At 32.6% G+C, this 27,046-nt stretch overlaps 2 protein-coding genes and 1 long non-coding RNA gene across 3 annotated transcripts; 2 read left to right on the top strand and 1 right to left on the bottom strand.

Moving 5' to 3' along the window:
* Positions 1-5,912: 5,912 nt before the first annotated feature.
* Positions 5,913-8,570, bottom strand: LOC121249367. The gene is made up of 5 exons (XM_041148077.1): positions 8,384-8,570; positions 7,903-8,054; positions 7,385-7,818; positions 7,030-7,232; positions 5,913-6,448 (listed from the first exon to the last, which is right to left on the bottom strand). Exons 1-5 carry the CDS (start codon positions 8,568-8,570, stop codon positions 5,913-5,915), a joined length of 1,512 nt encoding a protein of 503 aa, XP_041004011.1.
* Positions 8,571-15,390: 6,820 nt separating this feature from the next.
* LOC121250208 (E3 ubiquitin-protein ligase RMA1H1-like) lies at positions 15,391-18,626 on the top strand. The gene is made up of 2 exons (XM_041149231.1): positions 15,391-15,520; positions 17,697-18,626. Exon 2 carries the CDS (start codon positions 17,740-17,742, stop codon positions 18,508-18,510), a length of 771 nt encoding a protein of 256 aa, XP_041005165.1. The 5' UTR covers positions 15,391-15,520; positions 17,697-17,739; the 3' UTR covers positions 18,511-18,626.
* Positions 18,627-23,458: 4,832 nt separating this feature from the next.
* Positions 23,459-26,885, top strand: LOC121250921. Its single transcript, XR_005937874.1, has 2 exons — positions 23,459-23,897; positions 26,398-26,885. It is a non-coding gene; the product is annotated as an uncharacterized LOC121250921 (long non-coding RNA).
* Positions 26,886-27,046: the final 161 nt, after the last annotated feature.

Genomic DNA, 27,046 nt, shown 5'->3' with positions numbered 1-27,046 from the left:
TAGCAGCTAGCTTTCCAATATTATTTACAGAAAATTATTTACAGAATCTTACCACTTCTCATTATGTTAACGAAGGAAATGATTATTTCAACTGTTGGATACTGTTCTACACAAGTAAGATGAAATAAAGAAATAACAATTATTTCCTACGCTCAATTAAATAAATAATCAAATGATAAAATACTATGAAACTGAAATCTAAGAAAAACATGTAATCAATATCACATACAAAAAATGTTTTAGAAACTATTTGTCAAACTTAATTCCCATTCCAAGCAACTACTAACTATTTCTCTACTAATTATTTTAAAAGTTCCACTACTAATTTTTTATTTGGATGTTATGATTTTTTAGTTTTTTTTTAATTGTTGATTTTTGGGAGAAAGATGATGATTTGCAAGTGGACTCAGATTACCTCGAAAGAAATGAACAACTTGCCCGCTTGTCTGCAGGCCTCCAAGTTTAATTAATTAGAAATGCTTCAAGTCCCGAAAAAGTGTCTCGAATGAGTTTTTTTTTTACTTAGTGATTAAGAAAGTATTTTTTAGTAATGTTGTGAATTTTTTATTTTTTTAAAAAAATATTTATAATGATTAAAAAATACATGAAAAAAAATAAAAATAAAATAAAAAAATAAAATGCACTATTGGATGAACTCATTCGGGCCACTTTTTCGATGGCTGTAACAGAGCTCTTAATTAATATATATCCGGACTCCTCAATTCCTAAAAGCTTCCATAAATCATGATCACTTTAAATATATGATTAGATTTATTCATTCAATGTGTTTGAATGTTAAAATTATTGATTACATGTTTACCGATCTTTCTCTTAATTAAATTAAAATTTATGATAAATTATTGACGAAGAAAATAACTATTTATAACATAGAGAATAGATTCATTTTTATAGAAAATAACTGACAACAAATAAACAAATTTCTTGTAGTGAATTTGTTTCTTAATTGATCAATACATGGCTCCACAGAATTCCTGATTTAATAATATGACTTGTGAGAACCATATTTTTGTTGTTTAATTTTTTTTTTTCTGAATTATGGAACTTAATTTTATTTTTCTATATATTATTTCACTCTATTAAATCCTATTTCGATTTTCCATCCTCACAAAGAGACCGATCAATGCATGTGATTTGTTTCAGTCGGTTTTCAAAATCAATAGAAAAAAAATATAATTGAAACCGGCCCATTAGCGAGCAATTTAATAATCAGCTCAAAAATCAATTTGTATTAATGGGGTCTATAAATGAATATATTAATCCCTAGTTAGCACCGTGTGGACGCCATCCTTGCACCACCAGAAGCCAAGAAACACCTTAAGCCACACAGATCAAACAGCCTAGCCTTGCAAAACTGGGAGCAACTAACGCCAACCGTCATCGTCTCAAAAAGGAGTTAACTTTAACAGAAAACAATAAAATCTATTAAAACAAGAATTTCCGTTAGATAGCTACTTTATATATATAAAGATATAATGTGTTCTTTCTCCTCTACCCTTTAGTAATTTTTAAGAGCATTAACATTCATCTATGCATATGCATATGTACTTCTTTTACATAATCACTTTGTCATTTAAACAAAATTTCTATATTAGTTTATGCATATTTGAGACAATTATTATTAATTTTTTGCTAAAATCAATTTTTTATATATATTTTGCAATTAGCATCCACAACATATATTTGACATTAATAATACAAATGCAATAATAAAGAATATAATTTTTTTATATATTATATTAAAAATATAATAAAATGAAAAAAAAATATAATATATATTATAATAATAAAATGAATGTGCAAGTGAATGTTTGTTGTGTTGTTGAAGGAGGGAGAAAATGAAAGGATTGTGAGAGAGAGAAAGTGAGAGGAGTGAGAAATAATGATTAAAATATGTTTTGTAGAGTGAATAGTAGTTATCCAAATTTAGATAAGCACTGTTTATAACTAGCTAAATATTTAGATGTGTATAAATCAATATAAATGATTTTAAAATCATATTATACAAATACGACTTTACATTAATATATATATATATATGAATAGACCAATATGAATGTCTAAGGGTCTCGAAATTGCCAGGTTTATAGAGAAACTGCGTATTCTGAAAGAATAATATATATATAGGAGTACTGCCACCGGCCATGACTTGTACTTTTGTTTGTTTCTTTCAACTATATTCTTGCCATCTTAATTAATTTACGTATGCATGAATTCAACGTTGACCTCAAGAGCAAATGCCACGTTCACACACACACAAACACACACATATATATTATATGTGTGTGTGCGCGCATGAGCTTACGAGTAAAAAAGACTTCAAATGGGGGGCAGATTGTATGGGTGATAAAAACATCGATACGTGTGATTAAATAGAATAATAAAAGTAATAAATCACATGATCTTGATATGTAGTGCAGAAGATGATAAGTAGAATTTTTTTATTATTAATTCCTTTTAGAGTGGGAGGAGGGCATGCGCGCAAGACTACTGACTAGTTTACTTTGTTATCACAGTAAGCGGCATTTGGAATATCGCCACCTCTTTTCTAGCTATGAGGCACATGCATGGCATACATATATGTATATATATATAGAACATTTACACATTATAATATATATATATATATATAATTTGTCTCGCTTGAAAGCAACGTTTTAGATTAATACAATGGATCGATTAGGTATTCGACACGAATAACGTTATATTAAATTGCTAAAATACTCTGTTTGAATGCTTTCATTCATACATTTATGCCGATCATATTTAATTAGTACTACTTGTACTGTATTTTCATTTTATTGGTTTTCTCTCGATCGTATACTTCAAATATAAATTTGAGTTCTTGTTCGTACGAGGAGTACTCAGTTGATCTGTGTATGCAAACCTCGTATCTTTAGCATTTTCATTTGCGGAATGTTAATAATAAAGTCACAAAAGTTTTGCAACGATTATTAACTCTTTATATATATATCGATTTCCTCGAGATATTTGTTATTAGAATATAAGTAAAATAATTAAATCTAGACAAGTGAAATAAGAGTATTAATGTTAGATACAGTTATCATAAATTATGTAAGTGTCACACATTCTTATTAAAAATAGTAGAATTTATTATTAAAAATTAATTTTTTATATATGTCTCATATTTATTTATTTATTTTTAAATGTATAACGCTACTTTATAATTATAAATATCATTTTCTTAAAAAATAATTGCGTGGAGAGTAATTTCTAGATTTGGACCTTGTTGTACAAGTACTAGTCGCCTTACCGGTTACTCCACGAAGCTTCTGGATCTTGACACGTGGGGTGTCAACCACTTGGGTTCTGTTGTCAAAAGGTGTCCCAGCCCTTGACGGTGTCCACCATGCTGCGCAACCAGTCATCTGCCATGCCGCATTCGCATGGTAGACGAATCCCGAACCTGCATTATTAACGTCATTTTCTTTTTCTTCTTCTAGAAATTCAACTTTAAAGATAAAAAAAAAATAAAAAAACAAATTCTAAAAATCAAAATCTCACCTCCGGAAGTTCAATTTTATCTCTTTCCACGTCACTTGAGTCCCAAAGGGTAATAATAATAATAATAAAATTCTTTTCTTATATTTATATACAAGTAATATTATATACAAGTTTTAAATTTAAGCTTCGTTTATATTTAAAATTTATTTCAACTCATCTCATTTCATCATTACAATATTTTTAAATTTTTACATAAAATATAATAAATAATTCAATTTTTTCAAATTTTAAAACAACTTTCCAAATCTCCACACAAAATATAATAAATAATTTAATTTTTATTCTATTATTTACAAATTATCTCAATCCATCTTTAAATTCAAACCATTCAAAATGATCAACTATGTAATAACACTGAGTGATTTGCATGAATAAAAGATCTATCCATTATTTCAATATATATATGTATGTATATATATGTCTAATTTTTTTTAAAAAAGTGTAGAGTTCACTATTAATAAATTATTTTTTCATGTAAATTCTAAATTTATCATTTTTTTTTTAAATATACAGAACTTATATATACATCTTATATTACAAAAATCATTTCTCTTTATATATATATATATATATATATATATATATATAATTACTTATGACGCCATGAAGTAATTATTCTCGAATTCAAGCGAAAGATATAAAAGTACTTCTGAATCAATTAATTAATGTTTTTAAAATTTAAATTATCTAATAAAACTAAACTTTTTGCACATTTAGGCAAATTGTACAAGTTAATACTAAAATCTTCACCCAATTGTGTCTTCATATACTCACTAATTAGCGGCCTTCTATTGGGTCCTTTTTCTTTTATTTTCTGGACTTTTAAGGATTATATATTTAATAAGAAATGTTATTTATCATCTCTACATCACATATCAATATGTGAATTGTTCTTATATTTAAACATATTTATTTATACATCAATATGTGTATATTTAAATAAAACGATAAAAATGACAAATCACATGTTAAAATACGGTACAAGAGATAATAAGAAAAATTTTTCATATCTAATATGCCAGTCAATTAAAGAGGATGATAGGCATAAATCTTTCATTATTCTCAAAAGACACGAGAAAAAATGTGCATGTAAGTTATGCATCGAAGAATGTCATTTTGATTTTATGATTTTTTTCTTCAAAGTTACCGTTCGGCTTTTTAATTTTTTTTAATAATTAAGAAATTGAAGTGATGTCTTTTTTTAAAAAAAAAATATTTAAATATTTTCAAAAAATATTTGAATGAAAAAGATATAATTATACTAATAGTAAATTTAAAGGTGTAAGCTCACAGGAGTTAAAGGAGGAGCAACCTTGTTTATTCTAGCTGGTTGGTTTGGTCCCCCGCACGTGCCCACTATAATTTATTTATAAAAAAATATAAACACACATAACTTTTCTATAACATATTACATAACTATTTTTTAAAACCAATGATAATTTAGTAAAATATTTTATAAAAGTAACATCATTTTATAAAAATATCTTTATTTTAAAACATGTATTGTGAAATGAATAATGTTACGTGCAGTCGTGGAGTGCATAAAATTAGATATGAAAAATTCTACTAACAATTTCTTATACTACACATCAATATGTGATTTGTCATTTTTATCATTCTATTTTTTTTAAGTAAAACTATAAATTTCATTCCATATCAACGTGTATCTATACAACTTCTATCAAGTATAAATGTGCTATGCACTTCTCTTGGATAGTCTTCCATCCAGACTTTTTCTATCTCACTAGACATGCCTAGTTTTGACAAACAATGAGCTGCACTATTTCTCTTTCGATTAATGTATTGAATCGACCACCTTTGCCTACCAAACAAAACCTTATTTACATCCTCAATTAACTAACCATACCAACTCCAACACTCCTCCATGCTGTTGACAGCCCTTACCACTTCTAATGCATCACCCTAAAAAACAGCCTCACCCATATTCAACTCGGCGCAAACCTGCAATGCTCTCCATAGAGCCAATGTCTTTGCAATCACCAGGTGAGCCACCCCTTCTCGACTTGAACACAAAGCCAGTTGCACCTCCCCATTTGCATCCCTCATGATGATCCCAACCCCCATCCTTTTCGACTTTGAATCAAAGGCGGCATCCCAATTTACCTTCACTGCATTACCCACTGGAGCCTGCCATCTTATAACCCTTTCTTCTGATACACCTGCACCTGTATCCCCCATTTGGCTGTTCTAGGTTACCTGCAATTCCTTCATACTGGCTTGTGCTTGCATGACCACCACTTTTGGATTAGAAAAGGTGCCTTCAAATAGAAGCTTGTTTCGCTCGTGCCATAAGCTCCTCATGATTAGAGCCACCAATTCCAAGTCCTCCTGTTTTAGCCTCTGAGACATCAACTCCCATACTTTAGATTCATTGTTGTACTAGACCACTTTTGCACTGAGCTCACGGGCTCAGCTGACACATCAGAAGCAGTGAGACACTTCCAGAGCACATGACAAGGAGTCTCGTCTTCTTTTTTACAAATGGGGCAAAGAGAGTCTTCAATGACTCTTCTTCTATTTAAATTCTCTCTTGTGGGGATACAATTGTTTAGTGCCTTCCACATAAAGGACTTCACCACCCCCGGTAGATTAAGGCTCCATATTGACTTCCACATATCCCTCCACCCTAAACTATCTGAGGACTCCCCAAAACCCTTACACCTTCTCTCCATCTCCAAGTGATAGGTGCTTTTCACATTGAGCACCCCATTCTTTGTATGCCCCCAAATCACCTTGTCCCTTTGACCTAACAGACTGATAGGGATGTTGCAGACTACTTCTGCTTCCTCTACATTCAACTTGTCTTTAATCACCTCAACCCTCCAGCACCCTCTCTCATCATCTATAAGCTTTGTCACTTTTGAATCTCTATCAAAATTCCTTACTGGAGATTGAAAACACTAAGTTTAGGGTTGTGGAACCCACTTATCACCCCAGATTTTTATATCCCTCCATTGACCACCCTCCACCTCAACCCCTCCTTAAGAAGGTCAAGAGCCCCCCATAAACTCCTCCAGATTAAAGAGGGCCCCGAGCCTAATTTAGCCTGCAATATGTCCTCTTGCTTAAAATACTTCTCCTTTAAAAATTCCTGCTGACAGAGAAGTAGGATTAGTCATAAGCCTCCAGCATTGCTTAGCCAATAAGGCCTTGTTAAAACTTTCCAGATTCCTGCACCCAAGACCACCATCTACCTTGGCTTTCCCCATTGTTTTCCAGTTGCACCATTGAATTCTTCTATCATTTGCTTTAAAACACCACCAGAATCTTCCCATCATCCCCGAGATTTCTCTACACAAACTCACTGGCAATTTAAAGACACTCATAAGGTAACTTGGAAGGTTTGAATTACAATTTTTAAAAGTATTTCTTTACCAGAAGGAGACAGAAACTAGTTCTTTTAGTTGTGAATCCGCTGCCACACATTGTCTTTGATACCTCGAAAAGTATTATACTTTGACCTACCTATCATTTCAGGTAGGCCAAGGTACTTCTCATAACATCCACTAACCCTAGCTCCCACCTCTTCTTTGATTAATCTTCTCTCCTGAGCTTTTGTATTTGAACTGAAAAAAAATCTCAGTTTTCTGTCTATTAAGGCATTGGCTGATGTCCTCTCATATATCTCCAATAAGCCCTTGACGGCCCTCCAATCCTCCATCTTGGCCCTACAAAACATGACACAGTCATTAGCAAAAAGAATGTGAGTAAGTCTAGTCCCCCTCCTACGACAGACACCCCCCTTATACCCCCATTCTGCTCCAAACTATTAAGTAAACAACTCAAGCCTTCTGCACACAGTAAAAAAAGATAAGGGGACAAGAAGTCACCCTGCCTCAACCCTTTAGTTGGTTTAAAAACTCCTCCTGGTTGGCCATCTAGCAATACTTCAAAGGAGATAGATGACACACAACTCATTATCAGTGCATTCCATCTCTCATCAGAACCCAATCTTCTCATCACACCCTCAAAGAACTTCCACTCCACCCTATCATATGCCTTGGACATGTCTACTTTGATAGCTATGCTGCCCACCCTACCATGCCTCTTCTTCTTCATAGAATGAAGTGCTTCATAAGCTACCAAAATGTTATTCGAAATAAGTCTCCCAGGAATGAAAGCACTTTGAGTACTAGAAATGATCTTATCAAGAACCAATTTTAATCTATTGGCCAAAGTCTTTGGAATGATCTTGTCGAGTACATTGCAAAGGCTTATTTGCCTGTAATCAGTAGCCAAAATAGGTTCTTTGACCTTAGGAATTAACACTATATAGGTGTGATTCAGAGACTGGTTCAACTACCCTCCATTCAGGAAATTCAGTACTGCCTCACACACCTCCTTTCCCACGATGCTCCAGAAATTATAATAGAAACAAGCCCCAAAACCATCTGGCCTAGGTGACTTCAAAGGCCCCATTTGGAACACTATTGCCTCAACCTCCTCCTTTGTGAAGCTCCTCAACAGTTTCTCATTCATCAATGGAGTTACTTTCCCATTTATTTTAGACAAACACTCAGAAATCACCTCATTTGAGGCATGTTTGATTGATAGACTCCCTGAAAATACTACCTAAAAGTGGCAGCCACTTCCTCCTGCCCCACCCTTTCTCTAGCTTCGGAATCAACCATAGACTTTATCTCATTTTTCCTCCTCCTTTGTGAGGCACAAGCGTGAAAAAACTTAGTATTTCTATCCCCAAAGAGGAGCCAGTTCCTTTTTGCCATTTCTTTCCATTTTAGATTCTCTTGTTCAAGCAACAAACCCACTTCCCTCTTCAATAACTTCACCTTCTCAACATCTTGAGGCCCCTATCTACCACTCAATTTCTCCAGCTGGTCAGTTTTTTCCTTCAAATCTTTCCCCTCCTCATTTTCTTTCCTTTTACTCCATCTGACTAGAGCCCCACTACAAGCTGTAAGAGCCATTTGGATTCTCTGCATGGAAAAGTCAAGCTTATCCCCCTTTCGCCATTCTCCCTCAACAACCTGTTCACAACCCTCCATTGTTGCCCACTTTGCCTCATATTTAAACAACCTCACTCTCCTCATAACCCCCTTTGACCCCTCTGCCATATACAACAACAAAGGGCTATGGTCTGAGGTTCTAGCAACCAAACCCTCCACTTCATGCACTTTAAACTTTGAGATCCACATGCCATTTGCCACCCCTTTGTCTAGCTTCTCATTTGTAAAGGAATGACCAACATGTTGATTACACTAGGTGAATTTACTTCCCTTATAGCCCAGATCAAACAAACCATTGACCTCCAAAGCCTCACAAAAAGACCCCATCTGTGCCTCGCTTCTTTGACTATCCTCCTGCTTCTCTGGTTGGGAAGTGATCTCATTAAAATCACCCAAGACACACCATGCAGTCTGATTACTTGGATGTAATCTTGCCAATATGTTCCATGACTCCCTCCTTCTACCTGGTTCATGTTGGCCATACAAGCCAGTCAGCAGCCATCTTTCATTTTCACCCCTAGCCCTAACCCACACAATAGAGCCAAGCCTCCCTTTCTTCCCACTACCTCCACCACAAAACAACCCTCACAACCTAACCTCTTCCTCACCTTGTCCAACCTGCTTGCATTAGCTTTTGTTTCAATAAGAAACACTATTCTCCCCCACTATATGGTAGAGGTCTTGAACTGTCTGTGGGTTCCCAAACCCTCGGCAGTTCCAACTCAAGAGATTCATAATGGATGGCAGGGATGACTAGCAGCCTCCGCCAAACTTTGCTCATTGTTTTCCTCAAGAGTAACATCCACTCTCTGCAACTTCCTTACCCTTTTTTATTTTTATTTTTTTAATTGAATAATTAAGGAAATGATAATTAGTAAATTGAATTTTTTTTATTTTTTTAAAAATGTTTTAAAATATATAAAAAATGGTTGAAATAAAAACAAAAAAATAAAAAAGTACATTTGCAATTGTCGGTCAGCTTTCTCGGTTAGAAATGTTGGTCCCAATAGCATTATCCTTTTTCAATATCTAATCCCTTATTGGCTATTTATAACTAGACATATTACTCATCATCCTCTTATCATCTCATGATGTGGTGTTAGATGATTGGAAACTATTTATTATATTTCATTTATAAACCTATCATCTAATGCCACATCATGAGATGATAAGAGGATAATGAAAATTAGGATGATGAGTAGATTTTTTCTATATATATATACACACACACATAAGCCGGTAAAGATTGTGCACTACAAGAAAATTGTTTATTTGTACTCAGTTGTTTTTGGTGAAAATGATTATTTCTTGTCAATATGAGTGTTGTCGTCACAAATAATCATTATTATCATAAATAATCAATCACAAATGTTCGTTTTTATTATATAAAGAGTAATTTTTTCTTTTTCAACTACACCAAACTCGTTTTAATTTTGCCATCGAGGTACGTACGTAGCATTGTTATAATTATTTGTAATGAAATATTATATATATATATATATATATATATGTAATATACATATAGCACCGATCCCCCTTAATTAATCATATATATATATATATATATGCGCGCGCGCGCATGGTTGACATGATTCATTACTTGGACTTAATAATTAAGCTGCTTAATTCAGATACAAGTTCATAAGACGTGCATGTAGCGTATGATCATATTCCTAATCAATATATCATCACATAGTAATAATAATAATAATATATAGGTTTAGTAATTTATAATTAGGTCAAACCGGCCTCCGATGATCATACACTTTGATGAGTAGCTAGCTAGCCTGGCATTATGAAAGCCATTGACTTTACCTTCCGTCAACGTAATTAGTAGCCTTAAAAAAAAAAAACTTCCAAATGGTACGTCAACCATATATACATAGAAGAAGTAATTATAATTTATAAGCTTGACAATAATATAATAATCATGAGGGCAAGTACTACTCGCACCATTAAAAAAAAAAAAGAAAAAGAAAAAAACCCTCGTACGTTTGTGATTATAATTCCAACGTCCATCCTGCGCATGCATGCATGTTTTTCCAATTATGATCCCAACTTAATTTATTAGCAGTACAGCTGCTCCTGCTAATTAATTAACTCGGAAGACTAATTAAACTCGTTTAATATACATTAATTACTTCTATTCCGCAATAATATAGTATTATATATATACTTATTTGTTCTCCTTTAATTAATTAATTGGTCTTAATTTGCTTCATTAACCCGTCCGGCCATGAATGGTTTTAAATATTAATTAGTCGCATGCATAAAACACATCAATGATTAAAAACTTCTGGATACATTGATGATTCATTTTCTCAGAGACTAATTAATTTTCTGCGTGGTTCTAGCTGATCTTGTGTACAATATAATTAGTCTTCTTTTTTGGATAGGGTTCTTTGGAGGTGAGGATTGGTTTTTTATCTCTATTTTTTTTTTACAAAGAGTGATACTTTCTTATGAGAGTTTCTAGAAGTTAAGATAATACCCGTTGCAAAAAAATTTGTCTGCGGGGAGGCGAATAACAGATGTGTAGTTTGGTTTGTATTCGAAATTTTTTTCTGTATTGACTAATCACAGCTGTAACTTCTTTCATGGATGAAATGAAGTCTATTTTCTATTAAAAAAAAATTATGTGGGAGAAAGATGTGCGGCAAAGTTGGCAAACATTAATTTATAGGAAGAGTTACTTTGTTGCACAATAGATATGTAGGTAATTTTAAGTAGTTGCTTCATTTATTTCTATATATATCCATCTTATATATATGAAGAAGATAATTAATAAAGAAGATAATTATTTGTGCAAATGACATTACGGATATAGAATAATTAAGCACGAAGAAATTAAGGTGATCATGATATATATTTTGATAAGAGAAATGATATTTGTAATTTTAAGGTGTGTAAATTCCATGCGCTCTTTTTGAAAAAAGTGGATAAAGTTGAGAGCCACATGAAAAAATTATTTTTTAATGATGGACCCCACTTTTTTTAAAGGAAATTCACGGAGTTTACATGCTCTAGGACTGTATCTAATATTACTTTTTTGATAAACTGTAGAATGTCACATCTTTCTTTTGTTGTAAAATTTTTTGTGATTCGCTATGTTGTGAAAAACGATGCAATAAAAGTAAAACAAAATAAGAAATTAATTATACGACACAAAAATTTACGTGATTTGACAATATGCCTACGTTCACGGAGCTGTAGAGGATTTTATTATTTTGATGAATAAATACAATTTGGGGCCAAATACATTGTTCCAGTATGGCCATACTAATCATAATAAACATATATATAGGGTTGTAAAGTAGAAATCCTAATATCACAATTTCTAGGTCATTCACTTGTACAAGATGTCGAGCGAGTCTTGAACGAACTCTCTATCTAATGTTCGTTTGAGTGAGCGTCGAGTAAACTCTCTGCTTGAGTTTGTGCGAGCGACCTATCTAATTTTTTTAATGATAGACCTCACTCTTATTTAAAGAAGATATTCGGGATTTGCACAGTATCCAGTATTACTCGTAATGTAAATTATTCACTTAATTGTAACTAAATTAAGCTTTGTATTAATGAAAAACTATAGGAGAAACGAGTAATGTTAGATAGAGTGAGTATGCAAATCTCTCACGCACTCGCTCTAAAAAAAAGTGGTCCTTGAAAGAAATTAATCACGAAAAGTTTGAACTAATTAAGTTTCTAACAACTAACTAATTAAGTTTCTAACAACTTTTTATGGTCCATGAAAAGAAATTAATCACGAGAAGCTACTTCTAATTTTCCAATACCTCTATATATGCATGGTCACTGTAAAGAAATTAATCACGAGAAGCTACTTCTAATTTTCCAATACCTCTATATATGCATGGTCCCTGTAAAGAAATTTTCTTACAAGTAATAAATATTGGCATGAAATTAAGCTGGTTTAGGCAGCCTGCTTTTTTCCTCTGTGTTTGCTCCTATTGCATTTACATATAACATGTGGCAAGTATTCAATCACTTACTAAATTCATCCAGCTCAAACATTTGAGACAATTATATTTTAGACGTGATATAATAGCGGGAAAACCCATATATGTGAGCGAGTATTAAAACTAAAGAAAAATAATTTAATCACAAAAAATTATTATAAAAATAAATCTATAAAGTAACGTAATTTAATATGGTACATTAGATTATAAAAATATTATTTCTAAAAAAAAAAAAAACTACCGTTTAATATAATTAATTATATTGAATTGCCTTTTTCTGCCTTTTAACCTTAGCTGCATATGTAATTGTTTTCATCACAAATTTAAAACGTGATATTGATGAGGATGATGCAAATGAAACGTGTTAGGAACAGTCTTTATTTGAGTTGAAAAGGCAGCGTTTCGCTCCAACAAGGCGCGCGGTGTGCGTTTGTTTAAACAGTACAAGCTGGGAGGAAGGAATTCAAATTTGGACAGCAGTCAAACACATTACATACGTCTTAATGTGGTGGTCATACGTCTATTAATTGTGTCAAATTAGTCTATACATGAACCAATGCCACCAGCTCTGTGTTTCATTTCATGCATTGATGCACACCAATACACTAATATATAATTTGATTTGTAAAACCATTTATTTATTATGAAAAAATTTCCGAATCCCAGTCTAAGTATACCTAGATGATGTCCGGGCCAGAATTCGGATGAATAGTCTTAAGAAGAATGTTGTTCTCTTTTTTACACCATTTCATAACTAACCAATTGGCTAGATTTAGATAATGAGCCTATTTGGAGTAAAATCTTAATTCAACATTGGAACAAGAGAAAGAAAAAAAAAAAAAACTAGAAAATAAAAGAAAATTAATAAGATATATCATATATCGGCGTTGAAAAGTGTCGAAATCAATTTAAAAGCGGGATATAGATTTTCAGAGATAAGTAATTATAAAATAATTTTCTGTTTGAATTTTACGTTCAATACAATGGGTTAGACAGCAGAAAATTCAAAATTATAATAAAAATAACTAAATTTAAGATATATATTAAAAAATCTACTTTGAAAATCTGATTCGCATGGATAGCAACAATTATTCAAACTAGTTTACCTTGCATTAATACAATACTCCATTTAATGCTGGCAAAGAAAAACTCCCAAGTAAGAACTAGAAGACGCGCGTGTAAATTCTAGAACGGCAAAAATTCTTATGTGTTGTGTAAATTCTAGATCAGTTTTTTTCCTTTCAAATTAATAAATATATATATATATAAAGAGAAAAAATATTTATAATTATAAATCGTATAACCGTCGTATAATTATTTTAAAAAAATAAATAAAATATAAAATTTATATAAAAAAATTAATTTTTTAATAATAAATTTTACTCTTTATCAAAATAATTATACAACGTTTACGTACTTCACCATATGGAATTATTGATATATATATATATATATAAAATACGTGTGTAAATGTTTATCCAGCTTTCATAAAAGATGCGTAAAGGAGTAAAACGTACAAATGTCACAGTCAGTTTGGCTGTGACGCTCGAGCAAATATTTAGGGATAGCTTACTTTTCCATCGACGCGGCATAGACTGCAAAATGCATATTCACGTATTTTTCACTCTTTGTTCCTTTCGGCATAACAATAATCCACCAAAAAAAAGAAAAAGAAAATGGAAATTGTCTCACCGTGTCTTGCGATTGCCGTTACCAGTTTCTGCCTGTTCCCAATAAAAAAAGAGAAACAGAAAGAGAAAGGGTAAATGAGATTTGTAAATTATAATGAATAATAATACTATTCATTTTATCATTAACATTTCATAATATTAAATAATTAGAAATTATTTATTACATTTTATTTATGTACTTATCATTTAATGTTACATCAAGAAATGTTAAGAAGATTATAATAAAAAAATGATAAATAAATTTTTTCAATTATAAATTAGGGAGAGAGATACTCTCCAAATTGGATGAAAATAATAGTTGCAATTAATGGAACAAAAATTTAGGTGAAACAAGTAATATTTGGTTGTCATTTAATGATAATTAATACCATATGACTTCAAAACGATATGATTTAAGCAAATTAAGAAAGATATAATAAGTCCAATATATATGGTGTCTTATCATGTCAAGTGACACTAATTAAAGATTAACGAAACCGTGTTTTGAAAATATTATATAGTATATTCTTATCATATTTTCATTTCATTATATTGATGTAAAACTACCAATAGAATAATAAATTGGTATTATATTTAATTACTTTTATATAAAATTATTTTATTTTTATAAATTATTTTAAAAAATTATGCTTCATTTAAAATATAATTATATAAATTATTATAAAATGATTGTATATCTATCATTTTTCAAACTATAGTAGACAACAAAGGCCAAGAGAAATACCAATGTGATAGATATTAGAGAGCATTAGATAAAAACAAAATAGTGATAAAAAATAATATTATTATATTTACAAAAGAATTAATGAAAATAATTTTAGTGAATTCATTTTATTAGTTAAATTTATTTTATATAAAAATAATTTTATAATTTGATAGAATTATATTAAATTATAATTGTTTGTGAAATTTATTTTATATAACCTGATTGTAGGTAAGAATATTTTTTTTTTAAAATAGTTTCGAACAGGAGGAAGGAAGGGATAAAAATATTCTCCAACCGGCCCGCAACGTGTGGACGACACGTCAGCTTAGGAAAGGAGAGAGAGAGATAGAGCTGAGGGCGAACGTGGGTGGGCCCGTGGGGATTAATGTTTATCCTGAACTTGAAATACTACGCTTTGTGAACTCTCTCTCTCTCACACACACATTACTTATTTATGCATATAAAAAGAGTCCTTGTTCTCCAAAGAGTAAAAATAAAAAGCAGACTTCTTTCTTCCTTCCGTTTATAAATGCCTCAAAGCCAATACCTCCGTCTCACCCTCTCTTTGATTCGCCATTGCCAACAAGTTTCAGAGAAATATCAAATCTCATCTTTGTGGTACGTTTCACAATCCCTTTATCTCTCTCTTCTCTCTGTGCGTTTAGAGTCTCATACCACATGTATTGATTAAGAATCTAGTGGGGTTAGATCCATCTCTGGCATCGTTGAGATTGGACTCTGTCTATGAACAAATATTTTCTCGGGGATGACATACTCCAATTAGTTTCCTGGTTATGATAGATATAACTTTACTGCTGGCTCTTGAAAGACGACGAAAGAAAGAAAGAAAGAAAGAAAGAAAGAAAGAAAGAAAAAGCCGTCTCCTAATTGTTTTCCCTGCAAATATTTTCTGACCTTCTGTTTAAACAAAAGGGACCTGGGTCTTTTTGGAGGGTTAGCAAAAGAAAAACCAGAATTTGCTAGCTGGGTTTCTGTTGTTTTCTGCTTTGTTTTGTCTCTTAGCTGATTTCTTTTTCCTTTTCGATGATTTAAAGAGCTCATTTTTCTGGTATAAAAATGGGTGAAATTTTGGCGTTTTTCATTAATCTTGATCCAACACAGCTTTCACAAAACTCTGTTGTCTGCTTTAAGACTATGGGGTTGCTTACCTTCCAAAGAGTAGTTTGATGCTTTTATGGTGGTTCATACGAAGTTTTCCTCTGCTCACATATAAATATATATGAGTGCAGCACAGGAAGAGTATGAATAATGATATAAGTCTCCAGATCTAAATAATTTCTGTTGTGTTATTTCGTCTCGACTTGCTTTAAAACTGAATCTTTAATAGGGATAAAATCAGAGATGTATGTATTGTAAACTGAAAAATCTTGTTGGCTGATGAATCTTCGTTTTCTAATTATTATAGAAACACCAATTTCTCCACATAAAAGGCCTGATAGGAGTGAGATAACTCTTTATGAGTTTGTTTATAAGCCATGTGGGAATTCTCAATATGCCTCTTCACGTGTAGGCCGGTTTTTCCAGTACCATTATCGTGGGTAGGTCACAGGAGCCTATCATCAGTTATAGGTTAATCTCCTCTGATACCATAAAGAAACATCCATTTCTCTCCATAAAAGGCCTGATAAGAGGAGTGAGGTAACTCTTATAAAGCCCAGGATGAGTTTGTTCCTAAGCCATTTGGGACTTCTCAATAATTATATGGTTTCCAATTTCGGCCTTTAGTTTCTCAAGGAGTTTCTGTTTCATAGTTTTGGAGTTGCAAGTCAAAATGATGTCAAGCATTGGAATTTTGTTTCTGTTAGGTACTCTATTTCATTGAAATTTGAAATGGGAAAGGTAGGTAGATGGGAGTTGAGCACCTTTAGGTTTAAGTCTTGTAAATTGGTTAGATAATTTCATGTTTACCCAATTCCCACCAGCCAAAAATTGTCATGGTCACTCATGGATATCATCAGTCTTTTGATAATTTTATTTTATTTTATTTAATTTAAAGCTTGGTTGAATCTGTAAGGAAGCTTTGTAGAAGACCATCTTCCATTGAATTTCCTCAAGTGGTGTAATATCTGTACTGATAATTATATGCCAACATAGGAATGGGATTCTTGATGTTGTAAAATCAACACAAAGTGGGTTTGTGATATCTGTACTGATTATTTCTAGAAGAACCAACCACGATAATTCTGTGTCTCAATCTCCAGTACAGCGGCTCTATGCAACTTCTCATTATACATAATTAATTGTAGTTTTATTGGGTATAAATTAGTGGGGCCTCATGTATTCCTTTCTTGTGGATGTCCTCACGTATTCATTATTTATTCCAAGTTGTTCTTTGGGTGGATGGGACCAAATGTTGTATTTTTTGCCATTGGGCCCTTTCTGATGTTAATTGTAACCAATATGCAGGTCCAAAATCAAGAGTCGGTGGTTGTACAGTAGATGTATTATTGCACACAGTTGTCTGTCTCCTGCATCTTTCTCCGCAAAAAAATAAAAAATAATAATAATAAAAAGCAAAAGCTAAAGACAAAAACACTAATCTACACTGTTAGTGAGTTCTGATGATTCTTCTCTTGATAGGATTTTCAGCTTCTTGAAATTTTTATACGTTAAATATCCGTAGGGAGATTGATTGAGATATGTTTTTCTTTTGCCTTTGTTTCTATTTTCGTTTCTTTTCCCTTTGAATTGAGTGGACCTTCTTTGTTAGACATGCTTTTGAGCTGCAGTTTAGATTCGCATGACTCTAACCGTGTTTTTTCTTATGTTTCAGATTTAAGCATCGAAGGAAGACACACGTATTTAGCAACTGATAAATGGATATAGAGCTCTTTGAGGAGGCCATATCTCAAAATGACTCCTTTGGAGAGGAAAAGTCTTCCCTAGAGAAGTGGAAATCTGTCTCGGATGCAATCCCCGACTCTGAAAATAATTCCTCCGGTGGCTTTGATTGTAACATCTGTCTAGAGACTGTGCAAGATCCAGTTGTCACACTCTGTGGTCATCTTTATTGCTGGCCCTGCATTTACAAATGGCTTCATTTCCAGAGACTATCTGATGAAGACCAACACCAGCAGTGTCCTGTATGCAAAGCTGAAATTTCTCAAACATCCCTAGTCCCACTCTATTGCAAGGGCCAAACCACAAAGCGTTCTAAAGGCAATAAGGCGCATCTTGGTATAGTTATACCTCGAAGACCTCTTGGTCCTGGTTGTGGAGTTGACTTACCAAGATCAAATAACACAACTAGCCCATACCAAGCTGATCAGCAATTTTTGGATGACAGTTATTCATATCAAGCACAGCAATACAACCCCAACCCAGGCCATGACTCTTCATCAGTGTTTAACCGAGCTGGTACGATGACGAATACATTGGATTCTCGGGTTGGTGTGTTTGGAGAAATGGTGTATGCAAGGGTGTTCGGAAATACCTTAACAAATTTATATACATATCCAAATTCATACCATCTTGCAGGGAGCAATAGTCCAAGAGTCAGAAGGCATGTAATGCAGGCTGATAAGTCGCTCAGCAGAATCTGTTTTTTCCTCTTCTGTTGCTTTATTCTGTGTCTTCTCACATTCTGAATCTCTTTCTTCCTCATTGTATACATGTAAAAAAAATTACGAGCATGCACTATACGCTTAATCGGCCGGATGTACTAGATCATGTTAGGGATATTGCACTTCCAGAGCTGCAATTATATGTAATTGAGTCTTATATAAATCTCGTAATAGCCGAGATTTAATATTAATAATATGCATCGTGTGAAATGTTCCTCTGTTTGAAATTTCTACATCCCACTCGGACAATTGTGACACATTTAGGGGAGAGACGTATTTTCACGTGAATTTAAGTGATGTTCCGAAGTCATTTCCGTGCTTGACTTCAGTTTCAATTAATTAGATATTGCTGATTGAAGGCAGGCATGGGGCTAATGCTGTGCTCACAAGCAATCCTCAATTAGGTGAACTAATTATAAAAAATGACAAGCAATCCTTATTTAGGTGAACTAATTATCTAAAATGAAGTCAGGGTCTTTTTGAGGATGGTTTTATTAGATTCGTTATGGCTCATAAACAACATTTTCTGCTAGTCCCTACAAACGCCATCGAAGAAATGCGGTTATTAACTTATTAGGGTAGAAAAATGAGAAATGATAGTTGTAATCGTGAGTGTCTAAGTATTGTGTAATTACTTTGAAAAAAGTGAATAAATATGAAACTAGCATGAGAAAAAAATTAAAGTAACTGCACGACACTTGCACACTTTATGATTGTATGTAGCATTATTCTGAAAATAATATATATTAGAATTGGGTATAGGACCCGAAATGTAAAAAGGTTTGTGAACAGATATGATAAAGACTCATCACCAACTGAAACGAAAATAGTTTAGCATAAAGTCATCATCATGTGTTTTCTTCAAGAGATGAGGAGCAATTTCAAAGCAAACTAGTCTATGATTTGAACGAATTGAGAGGACCTAATTGATTATCCAAAGAGACCCTTTACAAAGCAAGCCATCATGATCATCGTCACGAGCAAAATGTCTTGGATCATCATCAATTCTCCGACTGTCCTTCACGTTATAATATTTGCAGTGACAATTTGGTGAAGACCCAAAATATTCACCCAAAGATAAAAGGGAAGGAGCGAGGCAGCAGCCAAAACACATCACTGCTGAATAGCTGATCCGTCCATGTCAAGAACAGAATAACATGTATCAACAACAACGCGTGTAATTTGTTTGTTTGACACAAGTTTTTCCAAAAATTCTTCGAGGGTTTCAAGCAACCAGTAGGGTTTCACGTGGTAGTACTTACTTTACCCCCATGTATTCTTTTGGTTTGCCCTCTTAAACTTCGATTCTACACGCAACTCACTCTAAGTGCTTGTAGTAATAATAATAATAAAGTGACAATAATTAACATTTTGAGGGGACCGGCCGGTGACCTATCTATTAATGCAGAAAAAAACAATTTGTTGAGCTAGGCCGGTAGAAATTAATTATTCTCTGCATCTATAGTCCCACCAAGATGATGTGATATGACACCTGTATATATAATAATACCTATATATATATATATATATATATATATATATATATATAAAGGATTGGCAGGTAGCCTCTCATTATCTGAATCCATCTGCAGATATGATATTACTGATGCTGTAACAATATTCCAACATTTATTTAATAAAAGATGCAAGTTTTTGCTGATAATGGTAGCCATTGTACGTGTACTGTAGCGAGAGGATGAAGGCATGCACCAATTACTTAAATGCGAAGTGGGATAAGAAACTTTCGGCTTATTTATCAATCAATATGGGGTTTTGCCACTTTGCCTTTCGCATCTTTATGTATGTAACTGACAATACACAAGAAGCATGCATGCACCTATATATAGGCTATAATCACGAAGAGAAAGTTAATCACCAGACACCAGAGGCCATATATGAAAACAGGAAATTTTTCTACTTCCTTTTCTGCATAAATGATCGTCAGAGATTGGAGTGGAAACATTAGGATAAGTTTAGAAGAGTGGCTCCATGGCATTTTCTTTTCCTGTAAATAGTACTTTCCACGTGATTTCGAACAAATAAATAAATAAATTATGATAAGGTGGCCTTATACACATATATTCTACAAGAAATATAAATTTCTTTAATTTCCACCTGTTCTTTTATATATATATATATATATATATATATATATATAATTAGCAGTGTGCGCACCTGTTCACATTATAGGGGGGGATCTGTCAAGAAAAGCCACATTCATGCAATTATGAACAATTGGAGTACCTTTTGACGAACTGTCTGTTGATGTTCCGTCTGTTTAATGGTGATGGTAACGTTAAAGAATAATTTCACATTATTTATATTTATAAGGAATAAATAATTCTCTCTTATAGAACTGATTTTATAAGATGAATTAGACTCATAAATTTTTTTAAATAAAGCATTGCTCACATATTAATTAGCAGAGAACATTGGCATGAAGCTAGCTGGTGAGGTTTGGATTTTGGAGTTTTGGGTTGATGCAGATGAAGAATATTGTTTGTGATTTTGGGCTTTGGTGCACAGAAGTAAATTCATGTACAAATAACACTAAGCACCTAATGTCCACATACCTCAAAGTGAGTATACAGGAAGATTGTTTTTTTCTTCATCTCCATTTCAATGTGTACTTTCCACATATAAAGAGAAGTGAATCTATCATACTGGATTTCTTTGGCACGGAGCAGAATAATAGTACTGCTGTTGTCTGTTTCATGTCCTAATTCTAAAGCACAGATAAGACTGAATAATAAAAGACTCTCTGTACCAATCAACTCTTGGAAAATTGTAAAGTGTAGAGGATTTCAAAATTTCATTTTATGTCTCATGCATGGTTTGGATTCCACGTTCATTAATTTAGTTTTTTTTTTTATTTTTTTATTTTTTATTTTTATCTTTTTATTTTTTATTTTTTATTTTTTTTAACACATGCAACTATTACACAACTACCTAATAATATAAATAAATTGTCACGTTTAGCACGCATTTTCGTTTGGAGTTTAGTGGAAAGGGTGTAGTCCACAAAGTAACTGATTCTCTATGTGAAAGAAAGTTCACATTCATCATATTGCTCTTGTTGACATTGGTCCCTTTCTTTTTTCCTTTAATTTTTAACTCATGAAGCGTCCAAGATACATCTTTTGCACCTTTTATGACAACTTTGCTTTTTGTTCCCAGCTGCCTTTTCTTTTAAGGAGAGGTTTGTATTCTAATTTATCTCAATTTATTTCAACTCGTCTTACTATTATTTATTACTATTTATCAATTTTAACTCACATATCTCATTACTATTTAGATAGTAAGAATATCTAAGAAGTGTTGAGAATGTTTGTGAATAATAGTGAAAAAGTAATGAAAAAGTAATAATAAATGTTTGGATATTGAAGTGAGTTGAATTGAGTTGAGTTGAGATAATAAAATATTGTTAGAATATTATTTTTTAATATTATTATTAATTTAAGATTTGAAAAAATTAAAATATTTATTATATTTTATGTCAAAATTTGAAAAAATTATAATGATGAGTTGAGAGGAGTTGAAATGAATTTCAAAATTCTTATTTATTTATTTATCCTTATACAAACAGGCCTGCCCATACTGTTTCGGGTTATTAGTCGTACAAAGTTTACTTCAAGTCAAATGAAAAATAAAGAGACGAGGTCAAATATGAATCTTTTGTAATGAACTTCTTTAGCATCTATTGTATATATAGTCATGAATCATCATTATCTTTACGTTTTATTGAGCCACATCGACATTTATTTTATTTTTCATTTTACTTTATTGACCAATCTCAACCCTTACATGCTAAAAAGACATTTTTTTGTATTGTCTTTATTATCTCAATAACTCATTGATTTTTTTACATTAAAATTGGAAAAAAAATTGTTCCATTTATGATTACTAATTAAATAGAGGGAAAAAAATTATCTAAGTATTTCTTATTACGTGTTTCTTTGACTTTCCTATATTTAACTCTTCTCTCGTTTTAGAAAATGAGTAATACTACATATATTTATGAAATGTATAAATATCGAATAGTCGCTTTGAAAAAAAATGAGATCTATTATTAAAAAATTATTATTTTTTTCATGTGTGAGTCTCATATTTATTTACTTTTATCAATATGATTACGCGATGCTTGTATACTTATCACGCAATTACGATTGTAAGTATCATTTCTCTTAAAAAATTGTCTTTAATATCACAATAAACTCATTGATTTTTTTTTTCACATTAAAACTGAAAAAAAAAAAATTGAAGATGAAAAATTTTCTTCCATTTATGATTACTAATTAAATAGAGTGGAAAAAAAATATTTTTATCCAAGTGATTTCGCATTACTTGTTTGTTTGACTTTCCGATTTTTGCTCTTCTATCACTTCAGAAAATTTTGATGCGACATCCCTCGTACTTTGACATATTTTGACGTAGCAATTGTGGCCTCTTCTTTTTTTTTTTTTTTAACAGTAACATCTTGAATTACGTGTTTATATTAAAAAAAATAATAAATACACAATACTTTATATAATATTTTATATAATAATATTTTAAAAAGAGGAATATTTTTATAAAATATCTTATAAAATTAACATCATTTTACAAAAATATCCTTATTTTATAATGAATTGTAAAAAGTATTGTATAAAATATTGTGTATTTATCACTACTCATATTAAAATAGGACCCTCCATCCATTGTTCTTGTTAACAGAAACAACGTATTTTTTAAAAATTAATGATTGTAATAAAAATAATAAATATATTTAACTAACAAAAAATTGATTTTTAAATTTAAAACAGCTATCGGCCCAAGTGGCCAAGTTACCACATGGTAATCAGAACTAGGAGATGTGGGTTGGCTGGATTCTAGCTACCATCGGTGATCGAGATGGGGCCACCCATGTGGTGGCCAGATCGGGCCTCTAGCGACCAAGTATCTAGGTTATAATTTCATTTCTCTTTAGATGTATAGAAAGGCATCGTAACGACCAAAAGGAGAAGGGAGATACTTAGGGGTTGTTCAAAAAAGCTGCATGGCTGGTCCCGACCGAATTACCGACCCGACTCACAAACCCGACTCGTGTTAGGTGTAAAAAGGGAACCAGTTATAACTGATACCCTTTTGCTTTTTAACTGGGTAATACCCGATACCCGTTTTTAGTTGAAAACGGCATCCAAAGGGGCACACTCTCTCGATCCCTTGCAGCTCTCACTCTTTCCCAATCCCTCAAAGTCAATGCTGAATTTAGATCAATTCAAGTAATGGTCTTCCCATTTACCCTCGCATGGAGGGTAGCAACTCTCTCTCTCCCAAATAGTGGCCTCCTCTTCCTCTTTCACAGCAGCCGAACTTCATGCAGGACTAGCTCAGAAAGACTGATATTGCCCTACCAACCAGCTCAATCGCAAGTAAATTCCTTGTTTCCTTCACTAGCTCCAACCCTTTTCACTGATTGGACTCTAGTCTATACTTCTCAAGCGAGGTCCTTGCTCAATGAGCATTTCTTGTTTGGCTCAACCCATTTTATGTATCTGGGCCCTTTCGTTTTTAATTGGTATCTCAAAATTTGATTGTACAAACCTTTTGGATCTGTATATACTAAGATTTCTCGATCTTTTGGTGAGCTTCTTCAGTTTATTGGGTATTGTAGAATTCTAGATATAATGGGTATTGGAAATGAACTCTATTTATCTATTTGGTCATTTCTTGAGAGTTTTGCGATAGAAGCTTTGGTGGTGACAAGGTTGATAATGGGTTTTGATTAATTGAGGAACCCTTGAAAAGAGCATGGAGATATTCAGATTTTGATCCTATTTCGAAAGAAAAACTGAGCACCAATGGGTTTTCTTTGATAATGTCAAGATTTATGCTAGGAGGGTTCTTGATGTTCTTGAGCAAGATGGCCCATGGTTTGATACAAAATTGGCTCTAGACGAATTGTATATAAGGCTTTCGGGGCTTCTCGTCAAGGGAAGTTCTATTGGGGATTTTGCGGAATGTACATCATATTTGTTCCTGCTTTAATTGCTATAAACTAAAAATAAATAAATATATATTAAAAAAATAATAATAAAATGGGTTGAGTCGGAATACTCGGTTTACCAAAATTAGTTTCGGGTCGAGTAATCGGGTATTCGGTTAATTGGCCAAACGGAATATCTCATTTTCAGGTTGGGTTAGAAATGGTCACTTTTGGGTCGGGTCGAAGAACTACAAAAACCTTTTCTTGTATTGTCTTTAGAGAATAACTTCAGATCGGAGACTCCTATACAGTGAGAATATCGGAGACCAGTAGGAAGCTGACACGTAAGCGAGCACATGACCAAATTACACCCCACGTAAATAGGAGATCTGCATCATCCCTCACTCTCTCTACCTCTCGATTCTCCCCTCCCCCTCTCTCTGCTTTCTTACTCTCTCCGTCAAAAGAGAAAAACTCTACTCCCTTTCTCTTTGCTCTCTCACTCGATCCGAAAGATAAAACTCCATCTCCGTCTCTCACTTCCCTCCATTGCCATCTCTAAAAGACAAAACTCCATCCAAAAGCCACCAAGCCCTCACTGGCTCTCATCGAAACCACCTAGATTCTCGAGAAATTGAAACCCAAACTTTGGGTCACCCTTGCTCTCTCGATCCAAAAACAAAACTCCATCTCCGTCTCTCACCTTCTCTCTCGTGACTGAATCTGAGAGAGATAATTTTGGATTTCGTGACCCAACTTAGATTCGAGGTAATTCTATTTTGGATTTCGTTGTTCATGTTTTCTTCTCCTGACAGTAGATTAGGAGTGTATTTCTCATGATTTTATTTTTTAGAAATCCCTAATTTTCAGAAGTTTAATTTTGTAAGGTTTTTTCATTGCTTGCTTGAAAAAGCTTCAAAACCCTAACCCTCCCTCAACCACACTGAAGAATGAAGGTACGTAGTTGGATAGAAATCTGAGTTGAATAGATTTGGATAGAAATTTGAGTTGGATAGAACCCCTAGTATCCAGTGAAAATGTAGTTAAGCAAATATTGTGAAACTTGTTGCAAGATAGAATCGTGGAGTACAGAGTGTATTATCTCGTCCTTCTTGCTAATTGATACAAGCTAACGCTAATTGACATGTTCATTGAGCTATATATATATATATATATATATATAATTAAGCTATTCTTGGAAGTACTACTCATCAAGTGGGAAAGTTAAAACCCTGGTTCTTTTAGGATTAGGTGAATTTTAGTTTAATTCAAACCCTTGCAGGATTGTTATACTAACTAAAAAGGATTGTCAATCTTATTCCTTCTCTAAAGTGTAATTTTTTTCTTAGCACAAATATATATATATATATATATATATATTGTGTGTGTGTTAAATTCTTGTTTCTTATGTTTTATTTTTCTTCTCTGTTGTAAAATATTACTTGTGTGTGTATGCTGGGAATTCTAACATCTAGTTATAGCTGGTCTGAATCATTGTAATCTAGGAAAAGTGGATTGCATTGTGATAATCTTGTATTGCTTTTTTTTTTTTTCCTTTTATATCTTTTTAGGTATTAGAGTTTTGTTGGATGCAATACGAGCTTGAGATTTTGTATATAATATAAGCACTACATTTGCCCAAATCTCAAATGCGATACTATATTCTGCATGAGATACTCTTTATTATCTTTGAAACAAAAGACACAAGTGGATTAGAGATTAACAACTTTCTTCACGAGCCACTTTATTTACCACTGTATTCTGCATGAGATACTACATTCGCCACATTTACTCCATCAATACAAAATAGTATTAATGTTTGGACTAAAAACAGCTTATCAAAGGTTGTAAAAATGGCTAGTTTCCACATGATACTTTCTTGCTTTTGTTTAATTTTCAATTAACTATTTTTTGAGCTCGCTGTTCTTGCCTCTCAAGTTTAACAGCGGTGCTAGTTCAAGTTTTTGGACTTCAGGAAGAATGGATGAAGCTTGGTTGGAGAGACCACTTTGTCTCTGTGGGATTCCATCAAAGCTAAGGATTTTTGCGAAAGATATTAGTTTTGGAAGATGGTTTTTCAATTGTCCAAGTATAAGATGGACAAATAATGCGGATTTTTTCAATGGCTTGATTTTGAAATGGAACAAAACAGTTGTTGTAAAATGACATTGGAGTTAGCTTAAAAAAGGAACGACATGATTAATCAAGAACATAGGTTCACTGAAGAAGCAAAATTCAAAGTTTTGGAAAACAAGTACAAGAAAATATTAAAAGTTTTATTCTTGTCATAGTTTTGTATTGTTTTGCTTTGTGCAGTAATTACTTTAACTTTTGAACGATAATCATGTACTAAGGACAGTTGGTTTATTGTACTTCTTAATGGAGATGTATTAAGATATGTTAATCAATTAAAATCTTCAATATCATGGATTCATATTGAGCCATGCCATATCTTAATTAATATTTCTGCATTTCATTCAGCTAATAGCTTTAGCTCGAATGCCACCTTTTGTGCCTATCAAAACATGGCATGACTTCAACTCAAGAAAGTCTATATATGCCAACAAAAGATCAAGAACTAAATCATAATTTTCT

This window comes from Juglans microcarpa x Juglans regia, chromosome 2D, assembly GCF_004785595.1.
Source record: "Juglans microcarpa x Juglans regia isolate MS1-56 chromosome 2D, Jm3101_v1.0, whole genome shotgun sequence".
NCBI lineage: Eukaryota > Viridiplantae > Streptophyta > Magnoliopsida > Fagales > Juglandaceae > Juglans > Juglans microcarpa x Juglans regia.
The sequence above is the reverse complement of the archived record's forward strand: the minus strand, read 5'-3'. Positions and strand labels throughout refer to the sequence as shown.